Raw genomic sequence first — 22,613 nt, 5'->3', positions numbered from 1 at the left:
TAAATTGTGTCTAAGCCCTTCCACATAGTATACTTTATCAATTGAATGTTCATCAGTTCTTCCAATCTTTCCACAACCTTTGATTTGACCCTTTTTTCCACCACCAAAAGCAACCATACCTCCTTTTCCTTCTTCTAGTGAGAGAAACAATGTCTTATTCCCTGTCATGTGTCTTGAGCAAGCACTGTCCATGTACCACTGCTGCTTGCTTTCTCTCACTTCTTCCTGAAAAATTAGAGGTTGGATTTAGGAACCCAGATTAGCTTGGGATTTTTGTTTTGATCAAAAGGGTGAATCAGATTTCTACGTGCCCAGTTGGGCAGACTGTTTTTTCTGGGTATGTACTTGTTCCTCTGAACAGTTCTATAGGTTCTAGTTGAGTTGTTTTCTTCAGTGGCTATTTTGTTTTTGGGACAAAATTGTTTAGAATGACCAGAGTTGCCACACATGATACAAAACATAGGATTTCCATTTATGGGTTGTTCATATCCTATTCCGGTTTTGATGTTCCTATTGTTGTTTCCTAGATGAGTTACTATCATAGAGGATTTTGTCCATTTGTTAGCTCTTTCCAGATCACCTCTTACTCTAGTCAATTCAAGATTTATCCTTTTACAATTTTCCTTTTCCAACTTTAAAGTTTTTTTGAGTTTGTCAACCTCAAGCTTTTGGTCAGGCAGCTCACCCTCTTTTCCTTTGCCAAGAACTTTTAATTTTGAATTCTTAGTTCTTAGTTCCAGATTTTGGGTTTCAAGTTGCTTGATTTTTTCTTGAAGGTCGAGTTTGTTATTATTGAGATCAATATGCTCAAACTTTAAGCTGGATAGGGAAGCAAGTAGTTGGTTCTTGGTGTTCACAAGTTCTTGAATTGTGTCTATGGATGTAAGCAATAGGAGTGAAAGCTTTTTCTTGGAGAACTTTGCTAGCTTATCCTTTAGATTAAGAAGGTTTACCTCAGTTTCTTCAGAGTCTGATTCAGGTTCAGCGTCTGATTCTTCTATTGCCATCAAGGCAAGGTCTTCAACATCCTCATACATGTCTGAGGAACCTGTTCCCCAGGCTGCATACATTGCTTGTTCCTTTTCCTTGGTTTTCTTTTTGTTGAGGAGTTCCTTCCTTTCTTTTTCAGCTCTTTCCTTTTTCCATTCTAATTCCCACATTGGGCAATCCTTTATTTGATGATCTGTCTTACCACACTTAAAGCAACCTCCATTTTGTGACCGTTCAGGATTTTTTTCTTTCGAGGGTGGTGATTTCTTGGTAGAGTTTAACCCCCTTTTGAAGAGTTTCTTGAAGTTCCTACTTATCAAAGCTAGATCATCGTCATCTATGTCTGATTCGTCACTTTCAGTTGCTTTAAGACCAAGAACTTTTTCTTTATTTCCTTCACTTCTTTTGTCAACATTCATCTCATAGGTTTTGAGATTCCCAACTAATTCATCTAAAGACATAGTAGTTAGATCCTTAGCTTCTCTAATGGCAGTGACTTTGATTTCCCAAGACCTAGGCAAAATCCTAAGTACTTTGTCAACCTGTTCCTCAGTGGTATATACTTTGCCTAGTGAGATTAGTTCGTTTACCACAGTGGTGAATCTGGTGATCATATCTTGGAGAGATTCTCCAGATTTCATCTTAAAGGCTTCATATTCTGAACACAAACTAGCAATCCTGAATTTTCGGACTTGAGTAGTACCTTCATGAGCGTTTTGTAAGGTGTCCCATATTTGTTTAGCAGAGGTACAACTTGAGATACGGTTAAATTCATCAGGTCCTAATCCACACACAAGAATACACTTAGCTTTTGCATTCTTTCCTAGCATCTTATAATCTGCTTCATTATATGTATCTGCGGGTTTAGGTATTTTATTTCCTTCACTATCAGTGGTAGTAGGAATTTGTGGTCCCTTAGTAATCCTTACCCATAATTCGTAGTCTTCAGCTTGAATGAAGTCTTCCATCCTTGCCTTCCACCACGAGTAGTATTGTCCATTGAATAGTGGAGGTCTGTTGATGTGTTGGCCCTTACCGTGTCCGAGTGGAGGTGCAGAACTCATGTTGATCTTATCTTGAGTTGTTAGACTCTCTAAAGATAACCTTGCTCTGATACCACTTGTTGGAATTCTACCCTCCTGAATTCTTTAAAGGAACACGTATTAACTACTTGTTTGTATCTGCTTGACGAACTTAACAATAATTATTTTGAACAACACTTTGTATTAATTGTAAAATTCAAGTAATACAAAGATTACAACTTCTTTAGCTCTTAAGGAATTATAAACTCTAACTCCTTCTAATCAAGACAAAAAACTACTCCCTAGTTTTCTATCTTTTCAATGCTTTTCAAGTACTCTAACTTGTCAAGCAAATCTACTACCTAGATTGTAAACAAACTCTTGAATACAATCTTACAACGTTAACACTCAACTCGCAGCACTCAAAAGATTTTAACAAAACTCTCTCAACTCTCTTGATCGTGTTTTGAAGCTCTCTCTTTGTAGGTGCGCAAGTTTTTCTGATCAAAATAGCTCTCTATTTATAGACCAGAAATTCTGCCAATCCTTGTACAAATCAACTTTGTATTTGTCTTCTACAAATCCTTGTTGACTTCTACTAACTCTTTTTCTCGAAACCTTATTGTACTCAAACTTGTTTTTAATAGTTTTCCTTAACCAAGTAAACTACTATAATCAAAAACGTACACATAAGTTTCCATATATAATACATACGCCGCCACTTGCATACTGCTGCAATATTTCACTGGAACATGTTGCACTACCTGTTCAATACACTTTTGCCATATTCAAAATCTCAAGATTTAACAGAAAATAAATGAAATAGCTTCCAAAAAGAAGCATAGAATAGAAAGCCCTACAAGACAAAGAAAAACTAAAGCACGCATTAAATAAAACTTGTCAAGGTATCATATCATATCCTACCTAATTGTGTAGTATGTTAGCTCTATGTACCCTTGTATATAGTATTGAGAAGTAAGATATTATTGTTTGCAAATATGGAATGGATATATGGCTGGCTATACATTGTGACCATTGGAGTTGATGAGGAATTCTTCTTCTTTATCTTGTTGATCACCCAAGTAGAGTTGAGTATTTGATGATTTGTTGTTGCTTATCTTATTCCACTCATTTTCTACACGGAAGAAAACCCACTGGAAACGACGGAACATCTCAAGAGCAGTTATTGTGAATACTGTGAGGTAATTGTGTCGGAGATGCGCAGACAACTTGTATGTCCACGTGCATCGCAATATGAGGTTGCTTCCGATCACCCAAAAGTACACCTACACTATGGATAATTTAATTTGGGCTCTAAAAATAATTAAAGTAAATTATGGATAGGCTTACTTACCCATTTGCGTCCGTATAAGCAATGTGATAAAATATGTGGTTTGTTGAACTTGAAAACCACAGTGAAACAACTAAAACACCAAAGGAAACAACTAATTACTCTATTATTATTATTATCAACATAATTATTAAATAGCAGTGATCTTTGCATTGAGGTAAAACTTAATTCACTCACCTTAAGTCCCAATCTCTTGTCAGATCCCAATAAAATGAATAGAGACAGTTCACAACGGCTGAGACAAGCCACAAAGGCCTATAAAGGTTAACCCACTTGTCAGGGAATACGTGATACTGAAGGGCTGACACAAATATCACTGGTACTGCTGTTGAATATTTTAAAGCTGAAATAAAATATTCTAGTTAAAATACAACCCACATGCAATTAAAAATAATGATACATCATCCATTTTCTGAAAGTAGTAACTTTATGTATCTCAAACTCAAAAGAATTGGAAATTTACCATTGAACAGGCTAGTCTTATCTCTAGTATCCTTGTATTGCCGTAGACATTGAAATAGACGAAATAGATAAGGCAATACAAGAACTATAGGAATGGCAACTGAGTGACTGCCACAAACAGAATCACCTTCAAACCATGCAATCGTAGCAACCTGCATATGCATCATTATTCATCTTTTTCAGATAATTCAATTAATTAATGCCAACAATTTGATCCTTTCACAATATACTATGAATTCAATCGGGAAAAAACTTTATGATATATTTCACTAGCAATTATTAATTGGATTTAGGAAGGCAGATGTTAATAATCCATGGTGGACTCAGAAATCTTAACATTTTCATCAGTGTACAATATAGTACCATTTATCTCTAGGCTACATGCAAAGAGAGTTGGTCACCTTATCTATAACATTTTCTCACATTTGAAAAATTAAATTATACCATCACAAAGATACCATTTCATTTTTAGTGAAAATCATATGCAAGTTACTCTTACTACTAAATCATCCAGAAAGGAAAAGAGAAAAAGAACCTATACGTTTTCCCTATGGGTTTTAAAATGTGTTGATGGAAAATGAGAGGTGCAATTTTTATGAAGAGTTGTGATTTTTATAAAAGGTTGTCACCTTTTCAAAAGATTGTGACTTTTCCAAAGGTTTGTGACGTTTCCGGTAAGGCACAATAAGAACATTTCCACACTACCCTTTGTTTTCTATAAATTATGTGATTTCCTCTCATTTTAGTTGTACACATTTTTCTGGACTACTGCTACTATAACTAAATCTAGTATTCTCAGCATACTTTACTGTCATTGAGTGGTTCGCTGACACCGAGGTTTTAGGCACACCCGATACACCAATGAATAAGATCGTTTTATATTGGGAGGATATATTCCATTAGCCTAGGGTACTTGAGGGGAATAATTTTCTTAATTAGGCACTGTGCATTCAGTGGATTCAATTTTCTTTCTTTGAGAAAACTATTTTTATATTGTTTCTAATTCGTTTCTGATTCTATTTTTTTCTACTAGTTTTAATTTTCTAATTTGAAAATACTCTTTAAACTTTGTTGTTTCTTACCAAGTTCTTCAAAATTTTATTCTAAGTATCTTAGGAATACAATATGAACAACAATTCTTATTATGCTTTGGGACTGAACTTCCTCTTTCCAGGGCACTAAATTATAATTATGCAGAAAGAAACTTTACCCTGGGAAAAAAAGTAGGATACCTCCTACAAAGGGTATTTCTCAGTCAGTCTCTGTACAATCTACATACATATTAAAGGGTCGTTGAGTTTATAATGTCTAGTTTTGCATGATTTATAATATGGGAGGTGTAAAATAATACAAAAATTGTTTTGTCAAAGTGTGAAATGAGTGTTGTGAGATGAACAATACATGATTGTTGTGCAATGCATGGATTCTTGTAGAGGGATTGGGATAACAAAGTAAAAGATTAGTTTTTGTTTACAACTTTGACTTGCGATAAACCAATTATTAATATGAATGTGGTGTAAAACATATAAAGCTTGGATCTGAGTACCAAACATGATAACTATGAAAGAAGGTCTCTGATTTGGTCTCATATCTGAGTACCAGCAGGCACAGCAGAGACTTAGCGTTAGTGCTGATATTTTGAAATGGAGTAACATATGCACATCCAAGCTAAGTAGCATTAAAATAATTGTCTGTCAATAATCTCTGAAAAAGAAAGTTATAACTAACCTGTCGATGAACCATTCTACAAACTGAACGCTCCAAATCTGAAAATACCTGTGCATTATGAATAGCATTAGCATTGCCAAATGCCAGGGGCACAAGTTTTTCTGTCAAAAGGAAAGAAGAGGTTGTGTACCTTTGACATAGATGTTAATATATCAGCCAGGAAGAAGTCAGCAAAAGCTATTGCCTGCAAGAATCAAATTAGAATTTTATATCTGATAGATTCACATAATGAATCATATTTTATTTTATTAGTCTGGTAAAACTCATGTTTCATGGAATTGTAAACTATGATTAAGATATATACTCCGAGAAAAGAATATACTTTGGTCCTTTGTGAAGTGAGTATTAGACAACCAAAAGAATTCCAGAATTTGTCCTAAATTAAACCGAAAAGAGTTTACAATCTGAAGCAAGCAAATAAATAGGTAGATTGTGTCACTTTTAAGACAAACAAAGAAATGTCAATTATTTTACCACTGGGAGAGTTTAAAATATTTTTTGATTTACAAGATCAGCACGCTTCTTGTTATAATACACAAACATCCAAGTAACGCAAACTTGCCTGCAGCGGGAAAACTATCCTCCAAAGTGTTCTTAACAAAAAGTAGCGAGATGATAAATAGAAAATATGAAAGGGACATAGCAGAGCCATGGCGAAAGCAGCATATAGGAGCACCTGCAATTGCATAAATTAATTCATTAACAAAGCATATTTATAGAACATAGGACAATTAGAACCTTGTATTCTTAATAGGATAAATAAATTTAAACATTTAATGCGAGTGAGTCACTAACACATTAGCATTTTGTATGAGTAAACAGAAGCCAAAGTTGTCCCATGTTATAAATTTACCAAAGCTTCTTTTCTTTAAAATTTAGTATGAGTAGTTCAAATACATAAAGTTAGATTAGGATAAGCAAATAAGTATCATTCAATTGGTGAAGGAAGCATCTATTACACTGGTTGAGATGCAGCCAACGAAACTTCTCCACTTGAATAGAGATAGAGATACGCTGTCATGCTAGTTGGCACGATGATGGTCATCCAGGTAGCACACTGCAATATAAACAGAATTTGGATAAATTTTTATTCTGTATCTTCAAATATATGTATAGTACACAATATATATGAAAAAACAAGTTTAACAACTAGTAATTCCTATTGAAGTTAAGTCACTTGATGCAGTTATATATTGTAATGTGTACAGATTCACAAATATGTAACATCTTAATTAAGTTAAAATACTATAGAGTAACCAATAGAATTTTATGTTGAATATTCTTTCTCTACAAAAAGCTCTTTTATGTGTTGTTAATCAACTGAAAAGAAATTCTCTCTTATTTATTCTTTTTTCTGTTTTCACTAGGTATCTAAGCATCTATATATGATGATACTAAAACAAACATGATTTGTCTGGAAAAGGAGTTTAAGATAGTAGTTTTGACCTATATAATAAACAAGTAGTAGTGATAGAAATATTGAACCTATAACATAACAAGTTGATCGGAAAGAAATTTGATCAGTTTGGTAGGTTTGTAATCAAAGAACTTGTGATATTTTAGTAGAATATTTTAGTGAAAAAAGTGTCATATAATTATGGGTAAGAGAATTCTATTATCTAAAATTAAACTTTAGCCTTAATGGAAAAGCTTAGCATGCCAGGATACAAGAAACTGCACATTCAATTTAACATTTGAAATGGAATTAAAACAGTTATCAAATTAAAGAGCACCATGTATAGCACAGTTAGAAAACAGTTACACCCAAATGACAGCACCAACCAACCGTGTTTGCCTCACATATATACATACTTATTGGATACATAAGAATAATCATGTATACAGTACCTTCCAAATCTGTGTGTGAGAGAGATGATTTTGATCGAGGTCAAAAATTTTAGGAAAGTTAACATTAGCCTGTGCAAAAACCCATAGGTTGATGCCCCAAAGCCAAACCATTATGGTCTGCAGCACCAAAAAAACAAGTAAATACCAGGTAGTAATTAATTAAGAGGAAATAAAATGATGATGCACAAAGTGTGAAGATAACCAACTAACCACAAGTAGCAAAGGATTGTAATAAAGAAAAGCCTCATACAGAAAAAGATCACGGAGGTTTACACTCATTCTCTTGACTGAATCCCAGCTGATCTGCAAATTAGATAATTATGTATTGACAGGAGATGTGAATAATTGTGGAAAAAGTCGTCGGTTTCACTGACCTTGCAACAGGTAACACCCCAAATGATAAACAGTAACACATGAAGATTAAATTTTACAAGAGGAGATGTAATTATGGTTGTAGTGGCCTTGGCGTCTGTGGTATCTTCTTCAAAAACACTAGCAGCAGCATCTTCAAGTATACCTGATAGATAGATAGGTAGATTAATAGCATAATTAACCTATATTATATAAGTATATTTTCAATACCAAAATCATAAACAACTAGTCGGCTTCCTGATTTCCGCAGATGTGAACTGTTGGCAGGAGAATCCATAAGTAGACGACAACTTCAGCTTCTGACAAACATTAATTATTAATATCACCTCATTTCCAACTACAATTATCTCCAACTAGTACTATCCTTTTGTCTCTAAAACTATTTATTTATCAACAATAAAGATGCTTACACCCAATTTGATACACATTAATCTACACTATTATGATATATATATATATATAACGAATGGAGTGAGGCGACTCGACATTATTCAAATTTTTATTTTTATTTTTTTATATGCAAAATACGTGACACCCACATATTTATTATTGATGTCACTCTCAAAGTGTGCTGCTCACGACTCACCGCTCAATCCACTCACACCTCACGTTTTCACCAGTATTTGTTCTCTAATCAACCAAAATTTTAAATGAAGTAAAAGAAAAGTTTGTAAGAAAATATGGACAAGAATTCAGAATTTATATGCAGAGATTAAGGGTAAAACCATTTTATATACCCAATAATCTAACTTAAAATGGTGCAATCTAGTTTCAATCGAGAGACGACGGGGCAACTTTTTTCTCAATTTTTATTCGCAAAAAGAAAAAAAAATATTTCTATCTAAAATAAATTTTAGATTCGGATTTCCTCCATTAATTTTACATTCGCATGTCAACGTTATTTGATATAAGTTTTTAGATATTTGACTTTACTGCAATATGCTTTAATATTAGGCTGACCTTTTAATTGTTATTTTAATAATATCTTTTCTCTTATTGATGATAATATAAATATATTTAGATTTATAAAATTAAAAAAGTGAACATCATCTTAATAGACTTTTAATAAAATAATTAGATGTACAAAGCTGGACTTTGAGCAAGGCATGCTCAGGATTTTTCTAATATAAAAGAAATACTTTGGTTGTTGATCGTTCCGATTGAGGAGCTGGAATAATCGATCGTTGATGAGATATGCGAGCAAACTAAGCATATAAATTAATAAGTGTCATTTTGGATAATTAAATACTAATCAATAAATATGATAATTTAAAATTGGAAAACAATACACTTGAAAAGGCTCCAACATATGTTACCTTCGGATTTTGTTGGGTTCGAAAGTGATTAGAGCGTCATACGTAAGTTTACTATTGCATATTATATGTTTGATAAATCACATAAAAATTTATATTAAAAAATCAAAATATTATTATATGACATTTGACCAACTGGCCTACATATTAAAAACTAATAAAAATATTGAAATTGTAGAAAGAAAATCTTCTCATAAACAAAACCCTCTAGATAATTACATTGTAAATTTTATTGTGTTGTGTTATGAAAATATGTATCTTCAATTTGTAGATCTCTAAATTCTTAAATCAAATATGAAAAAAAAAAAAATTTTCTTTCTCGAAAAGTTCAAACATTTATTGGTAATATATTGACTTTCCTTTAAGGACAAAATAAAACTTAAAATATGATAATAAAATCATGTCAAAACACTAACAAATCTTCCATATTGATTGGATTATTTTGATAAAACTTGATCCACTTTTTTCAACTGCATGATAATCTTTGTTCTTCATATAATATTCATTACTACAACTTGTCATAATTAAATAAATTTTAAAATATATGGGTTAAAAATAGTTTTATTTTATTTTATTTCAAAAATGCAGCAACAGGAATGTTGAAAATATGATATCAATTCTTCTCTACATGTAGCTAGACAAAAATCTTCATTATAATCAAATTTGTTCGAAATTAATTTGAAATCCCATTAAACCTGTCTTCAACCTTGCTCAATTGGATCATTCAACTATGTGATTGTTGGCTTCGAAAGTGATTAGAGCGTCATGCGGAAGGTTATGATTGCATATCATATGTTTGTTAAATTAGATGACAAAAACCTATACTAAAAAATCAAAAATATTATTATATGGAATTTGGCCAACTAAACCTACATATTAAAAACGAATAAAAACATTAACATTGAAGAGAAAAAACATCCCCATAACCAAAATTTTCTAAACGACTAAATTGTGGACTCTATTGTGTTATCTTATGAGAATATGAATCTTCAATTTATAAGTTTCCAAACTTTTTTCTCTAAGAAAAGAATAAATCAAATATAGAAAAATAATTATATTTTACTTTTAGGAAAAGTTCTAACATTTATGGTAATATTTTGACTTTCCTTTAAGAAAAAAAAAACTTAAAATATGATAAAATAATCATGGCAAATATGCTAACAGATTTTACAATATAGTCGTATTTTTAACATTTTCAAGCATGTTAAAATACTGACTTGATATGATAAAACTAAAGTATAATTTACACCAATTTAATCAAATTTATCAGAAGTTATTTGTCAGTGCAAAAGTAATATTTGCACGATTAGAAGTATTTTGACTTGTTGTATACAATAAGCTCATTCGCTACAACAGAACATGCACATTTTTAGATAGAGATTATTTTTTAACTAAAGGGTATGCAAAAATTAATTTAATCGATAAATTAAATAAAAATAAATTATTAGTTTATCCCTGAACATTTTTTTAACAAGTGTATATATTTTTTATGGGCTATCAATTTGCCTCTTGGTTATGAGGTTTTAGGTAATGGCTAAACCGATAGATCTAATAAACTTACGGTAATTGTTATTTTATTCCTAATTATTTAATCGGGATTTGTGGCTTTAGATTTTAAATACAACTCTTATTTTCTATTGCATTTTATAGCAATTGTATTACAACTGTAGTATTCTTATGAAGTCATGTCACGACCCAAACTATGGTTGACACTCACACTAACCTCTCGATGGGAGAATCATTACAACGACTCAACTAAACAATACTAACTGATGCTTCAATATGTATATCTTGTTATATTTCGTGATCAACGAAACTAACCTACAGTTTGAGTGTGTCCCAAGGGAGTTGTAGCGAAAGTAGTAGCTACTTAGAATTCCGTTCAAAATAGTGATTGTTTAAGACATTTTCGAGTTAATACAATTAAATTCAATTTGTGACACCAAAGTGTCAAATATAAAGAAGGGGTTTTGTCACAAGTAATGGAATAACAAAAATAAAGGAAAAAAGTATGGGAAAAGTTCTTGGGATGTGACCGCAATATATGTTGACACACACTAATGGGTACATTCTTTTGATAGGAAAATTCACAAGACAATGGTGAGTAAGCATTAGGTGAAATAAATTTTCTCTCGGGCAACTTACCCCATATAAAATGGATTCCTCTTGGACACCCACTCGTCTAAACTAACCAGCCTATACCTTATCCACACACTGACCATTCGACAGAGGGTGCTTGGATATGAGACTATAACAATCCTCAAATTACCTAGGTTAAACGAGAGTCTCACATGTGTTTTATGAGTCAATAAGGTGTTAAAATGATGAATAATAGCTTTAGAAGGCAGTTTAAAGAGTCCTGAAGTCAAACGTCAAGGGACAACCAAGATGTTCAGAAACTAGTCTTGTCTATGCTAGTGTGCCTTTGCATGTTTTATGTGTTTTCATGTGTCGTTTGGAGTCTAAAATGAGTTGAAGGGACCATATTACCTTTATGTTCATGTGTAGGGTCGAAACATCCAGGTATGAATCCCCAAGGTCCACCCTAAGGGTCCTTGAGGAGGACCCAAGTGTTAACCATGTGGCTGCCAAAAAAGCCCAATTTGACGACCCCTAACTACGCCAGTAGATCAATTGACGCCCCATCAAAAGGGGGAGTGTATACACACTTAGTTGTGGGAGCTTAGCCCCTATTTTGGAGAGTCTCTTATCCAGACCAAGAGCCACCAGGATGGCCCGTAGTCCAAACGACGCCCCACCAATGAGAGCCGTCGTTTTGCACCTACAACTGCCTGCAAAGTTTTGGCCAAGCCAAGGGTGGTTTGGTAAATTCCACCCTTGGCCAATTAAACAAGGGGACAATTATTTTGGGTTATTGTGGTATTTTAAGTTAGTTAAAACACTTAAACATAGACGTAGACTTATTATTCAAAATAAAAACCCCAAGTTCAAAAGAAAGTTATGTCAAAACCTCCATGGAAGCTTCGAGTCAAATTGGAGCTTGGATTGAAGGTTTTCATTGTTTTGTTCTTCAATTTCGTGTCTTATCAATAGTAAGGTATGGTGATTTCATCCTTGATTCTTCTCTCATTCAAGGAGCCAATTCCAAAGGATTTTCAAAGGATTTCAAAAACACTAAAATTCTATTTCGAATTCTAAGCATGGTTTTTTGCATTAAAAAGTTTAAATTGATGATTTATGAAGTGTTCTATGTTAATTGATGGTTTTGTGATAAACAAGTCCGTGAATCCATGTATTCCTTGAATTCCTAATTTTGGCTCTAAAGTGGGTGTATTGTTTATGATCTAATAATGTTGAAATCAAGTTTAGATTGTTATGGGATATTAAATTATATGTTGATCATTGTTAGAATTGTTCATAGTTTCTTTATAGTATTGATATCTATATTATATCTTGTTGATTCATTGATATGGATGAATTGGTGGTTAAGCCCCATGGGCGTTGTAACTGGAAAGTTCTATTAATGTGTGGAATTGTTGGAGATGTTGAAAGATGATGATTGTGGCTATTAGAAGGTGGTGAGTTAACCTAATTCCTTTATTTAATGTAGAATTGATATAAAATTGCTATTGATTGGTATGGTCCACTTATGGTGGTGGTGCTTAATTGTTATACATGTTATGATCATGGCCTTGTCGGCATTATAATGTAAATTGTGGTGCTATCATGTTATAGTATATGTGAAGGTACCCATGTCATGTGTATATGATATTGTATGGGTTCTATAATGATAAAATTGAAAGTACTTCTTGTCTAAATGAGAATATATGATGATGAAGGACTAAGAAGAGTTTTATATAATGATGTTGTTTCTTGTGTTGGTAGACTTAGTTCTCCTTACTTGGTACTTGAATTATATTGAATAAATGATATGATGAATGTTGTGTCTTGACTTGGTAGATTTAAATCCATCTTCTTGATGAACGAAAGCTTATTGAATGAATGAAAGAATGAACGTCTAGGATCGGTAGACCTAAAGTAGGAACCCTTATATGAAAGACGAATATGGAACCTTGAATATGAAACGAAGGTTGATATAGAAGCCTTGAAGTGATAAGAACGTAATGGTACCTTCTTCTTGAGTGGAATGATGGAATTACAGGTAGGTTTGTTTATAATGTGGTAAAGAAGAAGTGTCAAATGATTTAGGTGTATTGGAAGTCAAACGTCAAGGGACGACTAAGACGTTCGACGACTAGCCACCTATGTGCCTCATGTGTGTTTATGTGTATATATGTTATTATATGGGTGTGTCATGAAATTATGAGGTCCTTATATGAGTTATAATAGTGTTTATAGGCAGTTTTTCAAGTTTCATGAAGTTTGGAGGTCAAACGTCCAAGAACGTCCATGAGGTTCGAAAGGTTTGCCTTGAAACAACCTTGTGTGTTCTAGCATATTTCGTCGATTTTTATGTGTTCATTTTGGATGAAATCTATTTGGAAGGTCCTAAACTCATATATGATCATATTCGGGTTGGAAACGTCCGGGCAAACATCCCCAAGGACCAACCAAGGGTCCTTAAGGGAGGACCCATCAAGGTGGCCAAAACTGCGTAAGGCAGTCCCACCTACGGATGGCAGTCGAGAGCCAAAAGCCTGGTCGATGCTCCGTAGGAAAGGTCGTTGGTCAGGATATAGGTGTGGGAGGAATATACTCAAAGGGAAATCCTCTAACCCAAACCACGGACCAGAAGGACGGTTCGTTGGTTGGGAGACGACCTGTCGATGGCCAGGCGTCGATGGTGCCTGCAACCTGCGCAGTTCACTGTTAATTTCAATGGTGAATTGGTAAATTCACCCTTCATCAAAATAAGAGATTGGGTGGTTTCATAAGGGTATTCTAGATATTTAAAGTGGGTTTATAAGTCCTAACTACCTAGATGAATTCATTCTTTCAAATCAAAACCCCAAAATCTCTAAGAAATTCTCTAGAACTCCATTGGAGCCAAAACTCAAGGAAGATCTTGGATTGGATATTTGATTGGTGATTCTTCATCAATTTTGTGGATAAACATCAGTGAGGTATGGTTTCTTCATCCTTGAAACTCTCTTTATCAAGGAGCCAAACTTCAAAGTGATTTCTAAAGTCTTCTAAAGATGAACTTGTCCAATTTCATGATCTATCCATGGGTTATTGTATAAAACGTTTTAAATCATTGATTATTGATTGAATTGGTTTTAGTTTGATTATATTAACCTAAATTCTTCATGAACCCATGGAAAACATAATATCTTCAAATTGGTTATATTTTCGATGTTATGATCTTGTCTCAATGCTTATGAATTCTAGTATAGTTTTCTATGGGCTATTGAATGATGTAATAATTGTATTGAATTGATGTATAGTCTTTTCATGACTAGATTTCTCGAGTCATGATGTCACCTACTATAATCCACCAATAGGTAAGCCGACCCGTAACCCGGAACGACACGTAATGGGTATGAGGGTAGAAACTAAACAAGAGTAGGCAAAATTTACTATAACAATATAAACAGGCGGAAGCAAACTGAAACATATATACAAATAAGTATCCTTCCCAAAACCTGGAAGTCACTAGTACAGAGCTACCAACAAAACGAGTACAAGTCCCAAAAGTGGACCACGGAAACAAGACTGTCTCGAAAGGTAAAACACAAGTCAATATATTTATAGTACAAAATACCGTGTGCTCACCCCCGTCTCCAGATCATACTGCTCCAAACTCGATCAACGCTGGCTACTGGTGCTCGGACCTGCATCACGAAAATAGATCTAGAGCATAGCATGAGTACCAAATAAAAGGTACCCAGTAGGCATCATAGGACGACTGAACTTGCGAAGTAAAGAAATATGAAAAGAAGGAATAACAAAACTAGAGGTCAAGAATGAAAGTCTAAGTAACAATGGAATGCACACGAGTGTAAAAAGAACTAATTAAAGTAATATATCAGCTAACTACACCTAAATGGACCCCATAAGCCCAGAATGTACACTCGTGCGCAAGTTCAATAAAAATCCAAACGGACCCCCATAAGACCGATGAGTACACAAAATAACTATAACTAAGGAGAATAGATACCAAAGCCAAAGAACATCAAACAGATGCTCAAAACTAATTAGTAGAATCTGACTGTACGGAGGTCTGGCCTCGAACCGGACGCTCACCAAAATTACACAAGTAGCCAATCACAAAAATAAGTAACTGAGCTCGTACCTCTAAGAGGATACTCTACATAAATATGTGGATGGTCGAGACCGGACCTAGAACCGGATGCTCTTCAAAAATCATCAATGAAGTCGAGGACGGGCCTTAAATTTCGATGCCGAACAAAGGTGTCGATATAACTGTTGAAAGAGTCTCTATCTAGCCATAACATAAATACCCGTGGAACACCATCCACACTTAGCCAATCAATGTAAGTCCTTGAAACCGAATCAAAAATCAACTTTAAATTGCGGAGCGGAACTCATTGTTACCGACGTAACTCGTGAAGCCGTAACATCAGAGAAGTAATGATAACTATCACCGGAGTGAGATAATCGTGTAGCTAAGACCCAAACAATGAGACTCAAGTATGCTACGCCGTCTACAAGGATTTAAGTCGACTAAGCGGGGTTGGGGCAAAACTAAGTCCAATAGGTTTCGAATCATGCATTGCTAAGGCAAGCTCTAGTCAAACCTAAACTAAGGCCCAACATACTTCCAATAAATTAGCATACAAGTACTCCATATAGCAAAGAAAGTCAATCATGTCACGACCCACAAGTACACCCTAAAAGTTAGAGCATCCTTGTGTCGCCACATGGCAAATGAGACTTCAAGAAGTCTCATCTAAGCCACTCGAACCATTCATTGCATAATAAACATACTAAAATCGTAAGAATTTAATACTTTCTTCACACACGAAGATATCTTTTCATAATCATTAAACAAGCGGAAGACTTTCATATAAAACATTATATTTTTACAATATCTCCTTGAACCATCTAAACTTCAGAGTATACAATACTTGAGACCAATCCCATACATGACCATAAAATAAAGACTATGACATTAGGGACATGTGGATATGGTCCTCAAATCGATGAGGACTCACCAATAGTTCATCTTCAAGCCTTAGAAACCTGTCCATCTTCCATGACACATCAAGACTTCCAATTCCCTACACTTTAGTCAAAAAGGGAAAAGAAGGGGTTAGCCCATTAGATGCACTAAGTATGGAAGCCATGCAAAAACCATCAAAACGGGACATTTAGCAAATAACACGCTTTTCATGAATTTTGATTAAAATATCATACTATAAGCATAACAACAACATTTAAAAACTTAGAAATAGATAAGAGATTATTTAATCAAATAGTCACAATTTTAGGAAATGTTACAGTGAACTAACTTCACTGTACAGTGAACTCAATTCACTTATAGTGAAGTTCTTTAACTTCACTTTGCACACCATTTTAGCATATGTCCCTCACTAAAAGCTATCCCAAGACTCACTTAAGTAAAACAAAGAGAGACCGCCCATACACGACTCTAAGCACACCTAAATAGTCCGTAAGACCACCCATAATGAGATCAACATACATTTACAAGACATCAAACATATGAACATGAGATCCTCCTACCAAAGGTTATTCTAAGGTTCACTTGAGTGAGTTGTGAAGCGACCACCCATACAATCCCTTACACACACACACATAAGAGGTCACATAGCCTAAGATATAATCATTCTCACTTAATACATCCACACATAGATAATATGACATGGTCCTACCAAAGGCTATCAAAAGATAACATCCATGATTGACCTCTTCAAGATTACCTAAGTAATCCTTCAGAATACCTAAGTTTGGATCATATCCACATAAACACTCATCTTCCCTAACTAGAGTCATTCTTAAGACTTATCTTGGTAAGATAAGAAGTGACCATTCCTATGCCCCCTTCACACCTTAACTAGATAACCCTTAAATACTCTAGATAAGTACTTATTCATTTAACATACTTCCTTAACTCAAGTAATTACATTCATTAGTTCAGTAAGAGATATTCATCACATAAAGGACATTCAAGTAAAGGTCTTGGACAAGACCTAGGGACTCTCATTAACACCTTTAAAGCCTATTGTGAAATGTCTAGATAGAGTCCCATACCACCACCTAAACCTCATAGAACTTCTTTAATGATAGTAGGTATCCAAAATGATGAGAATATGCAATAACCGACATAGAGCATAGTAGAAAATCATTGAATCCGGGTTCTAACCTACTATGATGAGGGTGTTCTACTTGCTAATGGTAGAACTTTAATACATCCCTGTAGGCACATGGTTAAGGAATATGAAGGGCATGCTTGTAATCTAGTCTCATCCTTTAACTAGAACTACTTACCTTACTATACTCACTCGGTGCTAGCCTTTGTTCTCATAGAGTGATTCACATTTAAGGTTCATATAAAAGGGTTCCATATCAAGTTCATAACCCAATCATATTTACCCTACCAAGGAAAAGTCCACTAGGGCTACCTTACAATGGCGACAAGAAGCTCATCATGACTTTCCTAAGGATTAATATGATATCATTTCATCCAATTAACCTTAAGTCTATCATTCCTTTACTTTAAAGGATACTATTACGGTTTACAACTTCAACATTCATAACCTTACCACTAGGTTCAAGGTTTTCACATAAAGACCCCCTTAACATCATTCAAGGTCACATATCACTCATACACTCAAGACAAAGAGTCTTTAGCATCCTAAGTCAAGGCATAACATATTCACTTTCATACATACATAAAGCAAGGGACACAAGTCAACCAAGACAAGACACCACATACTTCACTTTAACTCATTATTCATGTCAATCTAGAAGCACATAGAAAAAATCCTTATCATCTTTAAGTCATCCTATATACTATCATATCATCATGAATATGACCAACATCGACTCATATAGTCAAGTAGGAACAACCATGCCTCAACCCTAAGACTACACATATAAGCACATAGTCATAGTCTACATTAATTTCCAACATACATAGAAAGAACACATACCTTCACATTATTTCGCATATAGATAGAAATTCTCATACTTCACATAAAAAAATTACACAAAACATCACAATACTTCAGTAGTGCCGACTTGGCCATGGCCATCATATTGCATAAAGTAACGCCGACAAGGCCACATCAATTCACATAGCACCGCCACCATAAGTGGACCATACCAATCACGACATAATTGAAGTCTAGTAATAATAAAATAAAGGAAATAGGGCAGCTTACCACCACTTCCTTCTCAATACCTCAAACCAATGCCAAATCACCAAATTTGATATCAGAATGCCCTTACCCATGACCATAGCCAACAATTCAACATAATTATAAAAATATTCATGAAACTAGGTCAATTTACTACATATTTATAAATCTAATGCAACCTAGATATAAATTTTCTATCATTATTACATCAATCAAAAGCTTATGTGATACTACATTAGAATTCATAAACCTTAAGTAAATATCAATTCAATAAGATTAATAGTCAATAGATCTAAGAATATACAATATTCAATTGATCAAATTGGAAAAACTTATTAGCCAATTAATCATAATATACACATGAATCAAAAGCCCATAACAATCTACACATGAATTCATTAATATCAAAGCATGATCACATAACCCATATTTTAGTCAAATTGAGAGATTTATGAAGGTCAAGGGTTCATGGAGAATTTCATTGGAAAAATACAATTATACATCAATAATATCATATATTAATGTTTGAAAACCTTTCATGCAAGAACTCAAGACTTGGAGTAGTTTTTGGACTTTTTTTTTTTAAATCTTTTTTCATCTTTGAAACTAGATGTAAGGTGATGGCAAGCCTTAGATGAAAAACTACCATACCTTATTAGAAGAACTCAACGATAATTGAAGAAGAAACTTTATTTAAGAACCATCTTCAAGATCCATCTTCACCTTGAACTCTCATAGAGGTTTATGAAGAAACTTTAGGAGGGAACGTATTTTGATTTAGGTGTTACGGTTTAAATTAGAGTTTAAGGACTTATATACTCTTAAATACCCATAAACACTCAAAACAACCGTCCAAAGATTTATTGGGGCGTGGGGTGAATTTACCAATTCACCCCTTGAACATATAGTGGACTGCACGCAGGACAATACCATCGACGGATGGACCATCGACGGCCTGTCCCTTGACAAACGGACTGTCCTGTTGGTCTGTGGTCTAGGACTGAGGCTTGTCTTTTGTCCCTCCTCTCCAATTACTAAGTCTGAAACGACAATACCTAACCAACGGGGCGTCAACTGACCCACTGGGCATCGATTCCCATCCGTTGGTTGGTCTGTCTTTGACAGACGTGGCACCAACTTTTGGTCCTTACTAAAGGACCCTTGGATGGTCCTTGGGGATGTTTTCCCAAACTTTTCCAACCCAAATATGACCTTATACGAGTTTAGGACCCCCACATGAAATTCATCCAATACGAACACGTAAAAAAACGAAACATGCATAGACACACAAGGTCGTTACAAGGCAAACCTTTCGAACATCATGGACGTTCTTAGACGTTTGACCTTCTAACTTCACGAAACTTGACACACTTACTATATACACTATAATAACTCATTTAAGGACCTTATAACCTCATGATTCACACAAAAACACATAAAACCACATATGAGGCACATAGGTGACTTAGTTGTTGGACGTCTTGGTTGTCCCTTGATGTTTGACTTCCAATGCACCTAAACTCTTAGACACTGCCTCGAACCCACATTATAAGACATTTTAGGACCTTATACCATCAGGACAACCGTGTTAGGCTATAGCTTCACCTAAGTCATTTTTGGGGTCTTACATTCTCCCCCAGTTGAACAACATTCATCCTCGAATGACACTTGCCACTCTCCGAACACTTCCAAGAGTAGACACTCAATTAACAAGTCATGAACATAACATATAACGTCTCATACTGTACAAATATATAAGAGAACATCAATTTCATATAATTCAGAGAATCACAACACAACAAGAAACTAGAAAACATTTTATAACTCATCATGCGACAAAACTCACATGCTTCATTCGAAATAGCAAAAACTCATTTTATATTCAATATCATGCTCATACACATCAATTCTAACCATATTAAAACAATCTTCAACCAAAGAATGAATTAGTCAATTTTTGCAAAATGTTAAGATGAATAGAAATCCGTGGCAACCTTACAGTGAAAAATGCTTCACAATCTAACAATGCAACAATTAAGAAATTCCTTATAATTGTTCAACAAATCAATCTGATATAGTCATTTAGACATGCTGAACATTCAACTATATGAAACAATTAGCAACCTATATTAGATGTACATGAATCATGAGGAAGATATCATACATGAAAACTCATTTTCTCATTCAACAAAACTTCAATCAAAACATCCATATCTTAAGGAGAATATTCGGAACTCACCTTCCACAAAAGACTCCTACATAATCAAGTTACCAAGAACTCTTTGTTTTAGGCTTGAATAAACACATAAAGAAAAGTTAAGGGTACTTCACTCCCATAAACAATGCTCTTCACCATACTCCCCCACTTAGGAGAAACCCATTTGTAAGGTCAACATAACATCTACTATAAGGAATTTCCTCAAGACACCTTAAACCTTACTAATACTATCTTACTAAGGTATATCTCATAGAGACTAAAGACTCTCAAAAGGTCTCATCATCTAAACCACTACTTCCCCCTTATTGGGAGAACTCACCTTTACTCTTTCAAATCTCATCACCTACCTTTCTATGGTTGGGTTTTAAGCAAATTCCAACCATCTCCACAACCACTCCTCCTTCACATTTCCAACAATATACTTTATCATTCTTTCAAACTTAACTACCCTTCAAAAGCTAACTAGACCAACCTAAGGTCATCAACACCATCTATCACACCTCATCTAACAAGTCACATATTATCTTTTCTCTCGCTCAACCCAAACTTTATAAAGTCACCCTCAAGGGAACAACACATAACAAAAACAAGGGAAAGACATCATATACAAAGCTCTTAGGAACGATTAGATGAATTAAGAAGTGAAACTTTTCCTAGAACCCAATAGCCTCCTATTTATATCGTGGTGTGCTTCACATTATAAACAAGACTCTACTAGATGTGGTTCCTGAGACAACTGAGACACTCCATAAACATTATGCTCTGATACCAATCTTGTCACGACCCACAAGTACACCCTAGAAGTTAGAGCATCCTTGTGTCGCCACACGGCAAATGAGACTTCAAGAAGTCTCATCTAAGCCACTCGTACCATTCATTTCATAATAAACATACTAAATGAGTAGAATTTATCAGTTTCTTCACACACAAAGAACTCTTTTCATAATCATTACACAAGCGAAATACTTTCATTTAAAATATTAAATCTATACAACCTCTCCTAGAACCATCTAAACATAAGAGAATACAGTACTTGGGACTAATCCCATACAAGACTATAAAATAAAGACTATAACATAAGGGACATTGGATATTGTCCTCAAATCGATGAGGACTCACCAATACTTCATCTTCAAGCCTTAGAAACCTATCCATCTTCCATGGCACATCAAGACTTCCAATTGCCTAAACTTTAGTCAAAAAGGGAAAAGAAAGGGTTAGCACATTAGATGCACTAAGTATGGAAGCCATGCAAAAACCATGAAAAAGGGACTTTTAGCAAGTAACATGCTTTTCATGAATTTCGATTAAAAAATCATACTATAAGCATAAGAACAACATTTAACAACTTAGAAACACATAAGAAATCATGTAAGCAAAAAGTCACATTTTTAGGAAATGTTACAGTGAACTCACTTCACTGTACAGTGAACGCAATTCACTGTTACAGTGAAGTTCTTTAACTTCACTTTGCACACCATTTTAGCATATAAGTTTCTTACAAAAATCTATCCCAAGACTCACTTAAGTAAAACAAAGAGACACCGCCTATACACCCTCTCTAAGCAAACCTAAATGATCCTTAAGACAGCCCATAATGAGATCAACATACATTTACAAGACATCAAACATATGAACATGAGATCCTCCTACCAAAGGTGATTCTAAGGTTCACTTGAGTAAGTTATGAAACGACCAACCATATAATCCCTTACACACACACACTTAAGAGGTCTCATGGACTACCTAAGATAGAACCATTCTCACTTAATACATCCACACATAGATAATATTACATTGTCCTACCAAAGGCTATCAAAAGACTTAATTAATTAAATCAAGAAGATAATGTCCATGATTGACCTCTTCAAGATTACTTAAGTAATCCTTAAGAATAACTATGTTTGAATCATGTCCACATAAACACTCATCTTCCGTAACTAGAGTCATTCTTAAGACTTATCTAGGTAAGATAAGAAGTGACCATTCCTATGTCCCCTTCACACCTTAACTAGATAATCCTTAACTACTTTAGATAAGTAC

General features: G+C 34.3%; 1 protein-coding gene across 7 annotated transcripts; it reads right to left on the bottom strand.

Moving 5' to 3' along the window:
* Nucleotides 1-2,632: 2,632 nt before the first annotated feature.
* Nucleotides 2,633-8,265, bottom strand: LOC107024393 (SPX and EXS domain-containing protein 5-like). 7 transcript variants are annotated; one of them, XR_001457341.2, is made up of 13 exons: nucleotides 7,984-8,263; nucleotides 7,776-7,918; nucleotides 7,612-7,704; nucleotides 7,402-7,518; nucleotides 6,515-6,610; nucleotides 6,116-6,229; nucleotides 5,684-5,737; nucleotides 5,554-5,601; nucleotides 3,827-3,977; nucleotides 3,541-3,706; nucleotides 3,367-3,436; nucleotides 2,937-3,298; nucleotides 2,633-2,776 (listed from the first exon to the last, which is right to left on the bottom strand). XR_001457341.2 is itself a non-coding variant. In XM_015225370.2 (12 exons), the coding sequence occupies exons 1-12, from the start codon at nucleotides 8,048-8,050 to the stop codon at nucleotides 3,032-3,034; spliced, it is 1,386 nt and encodes a 461-aa protein (XP_015080856.1). In that variant the 5' UTR covers nucleotides 8,051-8,263; the 3' UTR covers nucleotides 2,827-3,031. The 7 variants fall into 7 exon arrangements, 5 of the variants coding, with proteins under 5 accessions (XP_015080856.1, XP_027773969.1, XP_015080857.1 ...); XR_003579126.1 differs by having other exon boundaries at nucleotides 2,731-2,788; XM_015225370.2 differs by lacking the exon at nucleotides 2,633-2,776 and having other exon boundaries at nucleotides 2,827-3,298.
* Nucleotides 8,266-22,613: the final 14,348 nt, after the last annotated feature.

This window comes from Solanum pennellii, chromosome 7 (assembly GCF_001406875.1).
Source record: "Solanum pennellii chromosome 7, SPENNV200".
NCBI lineage: Eukaryota > Viridiplantae > Streptophyta > Magnoliopsida > Solanales > Solanaceae > Solanum > Solanum pennellii.
Note: the sequence above shows the minus strand (reverse complement) of the source record. Positions and strands in the feature narration are given on the sequence as shown.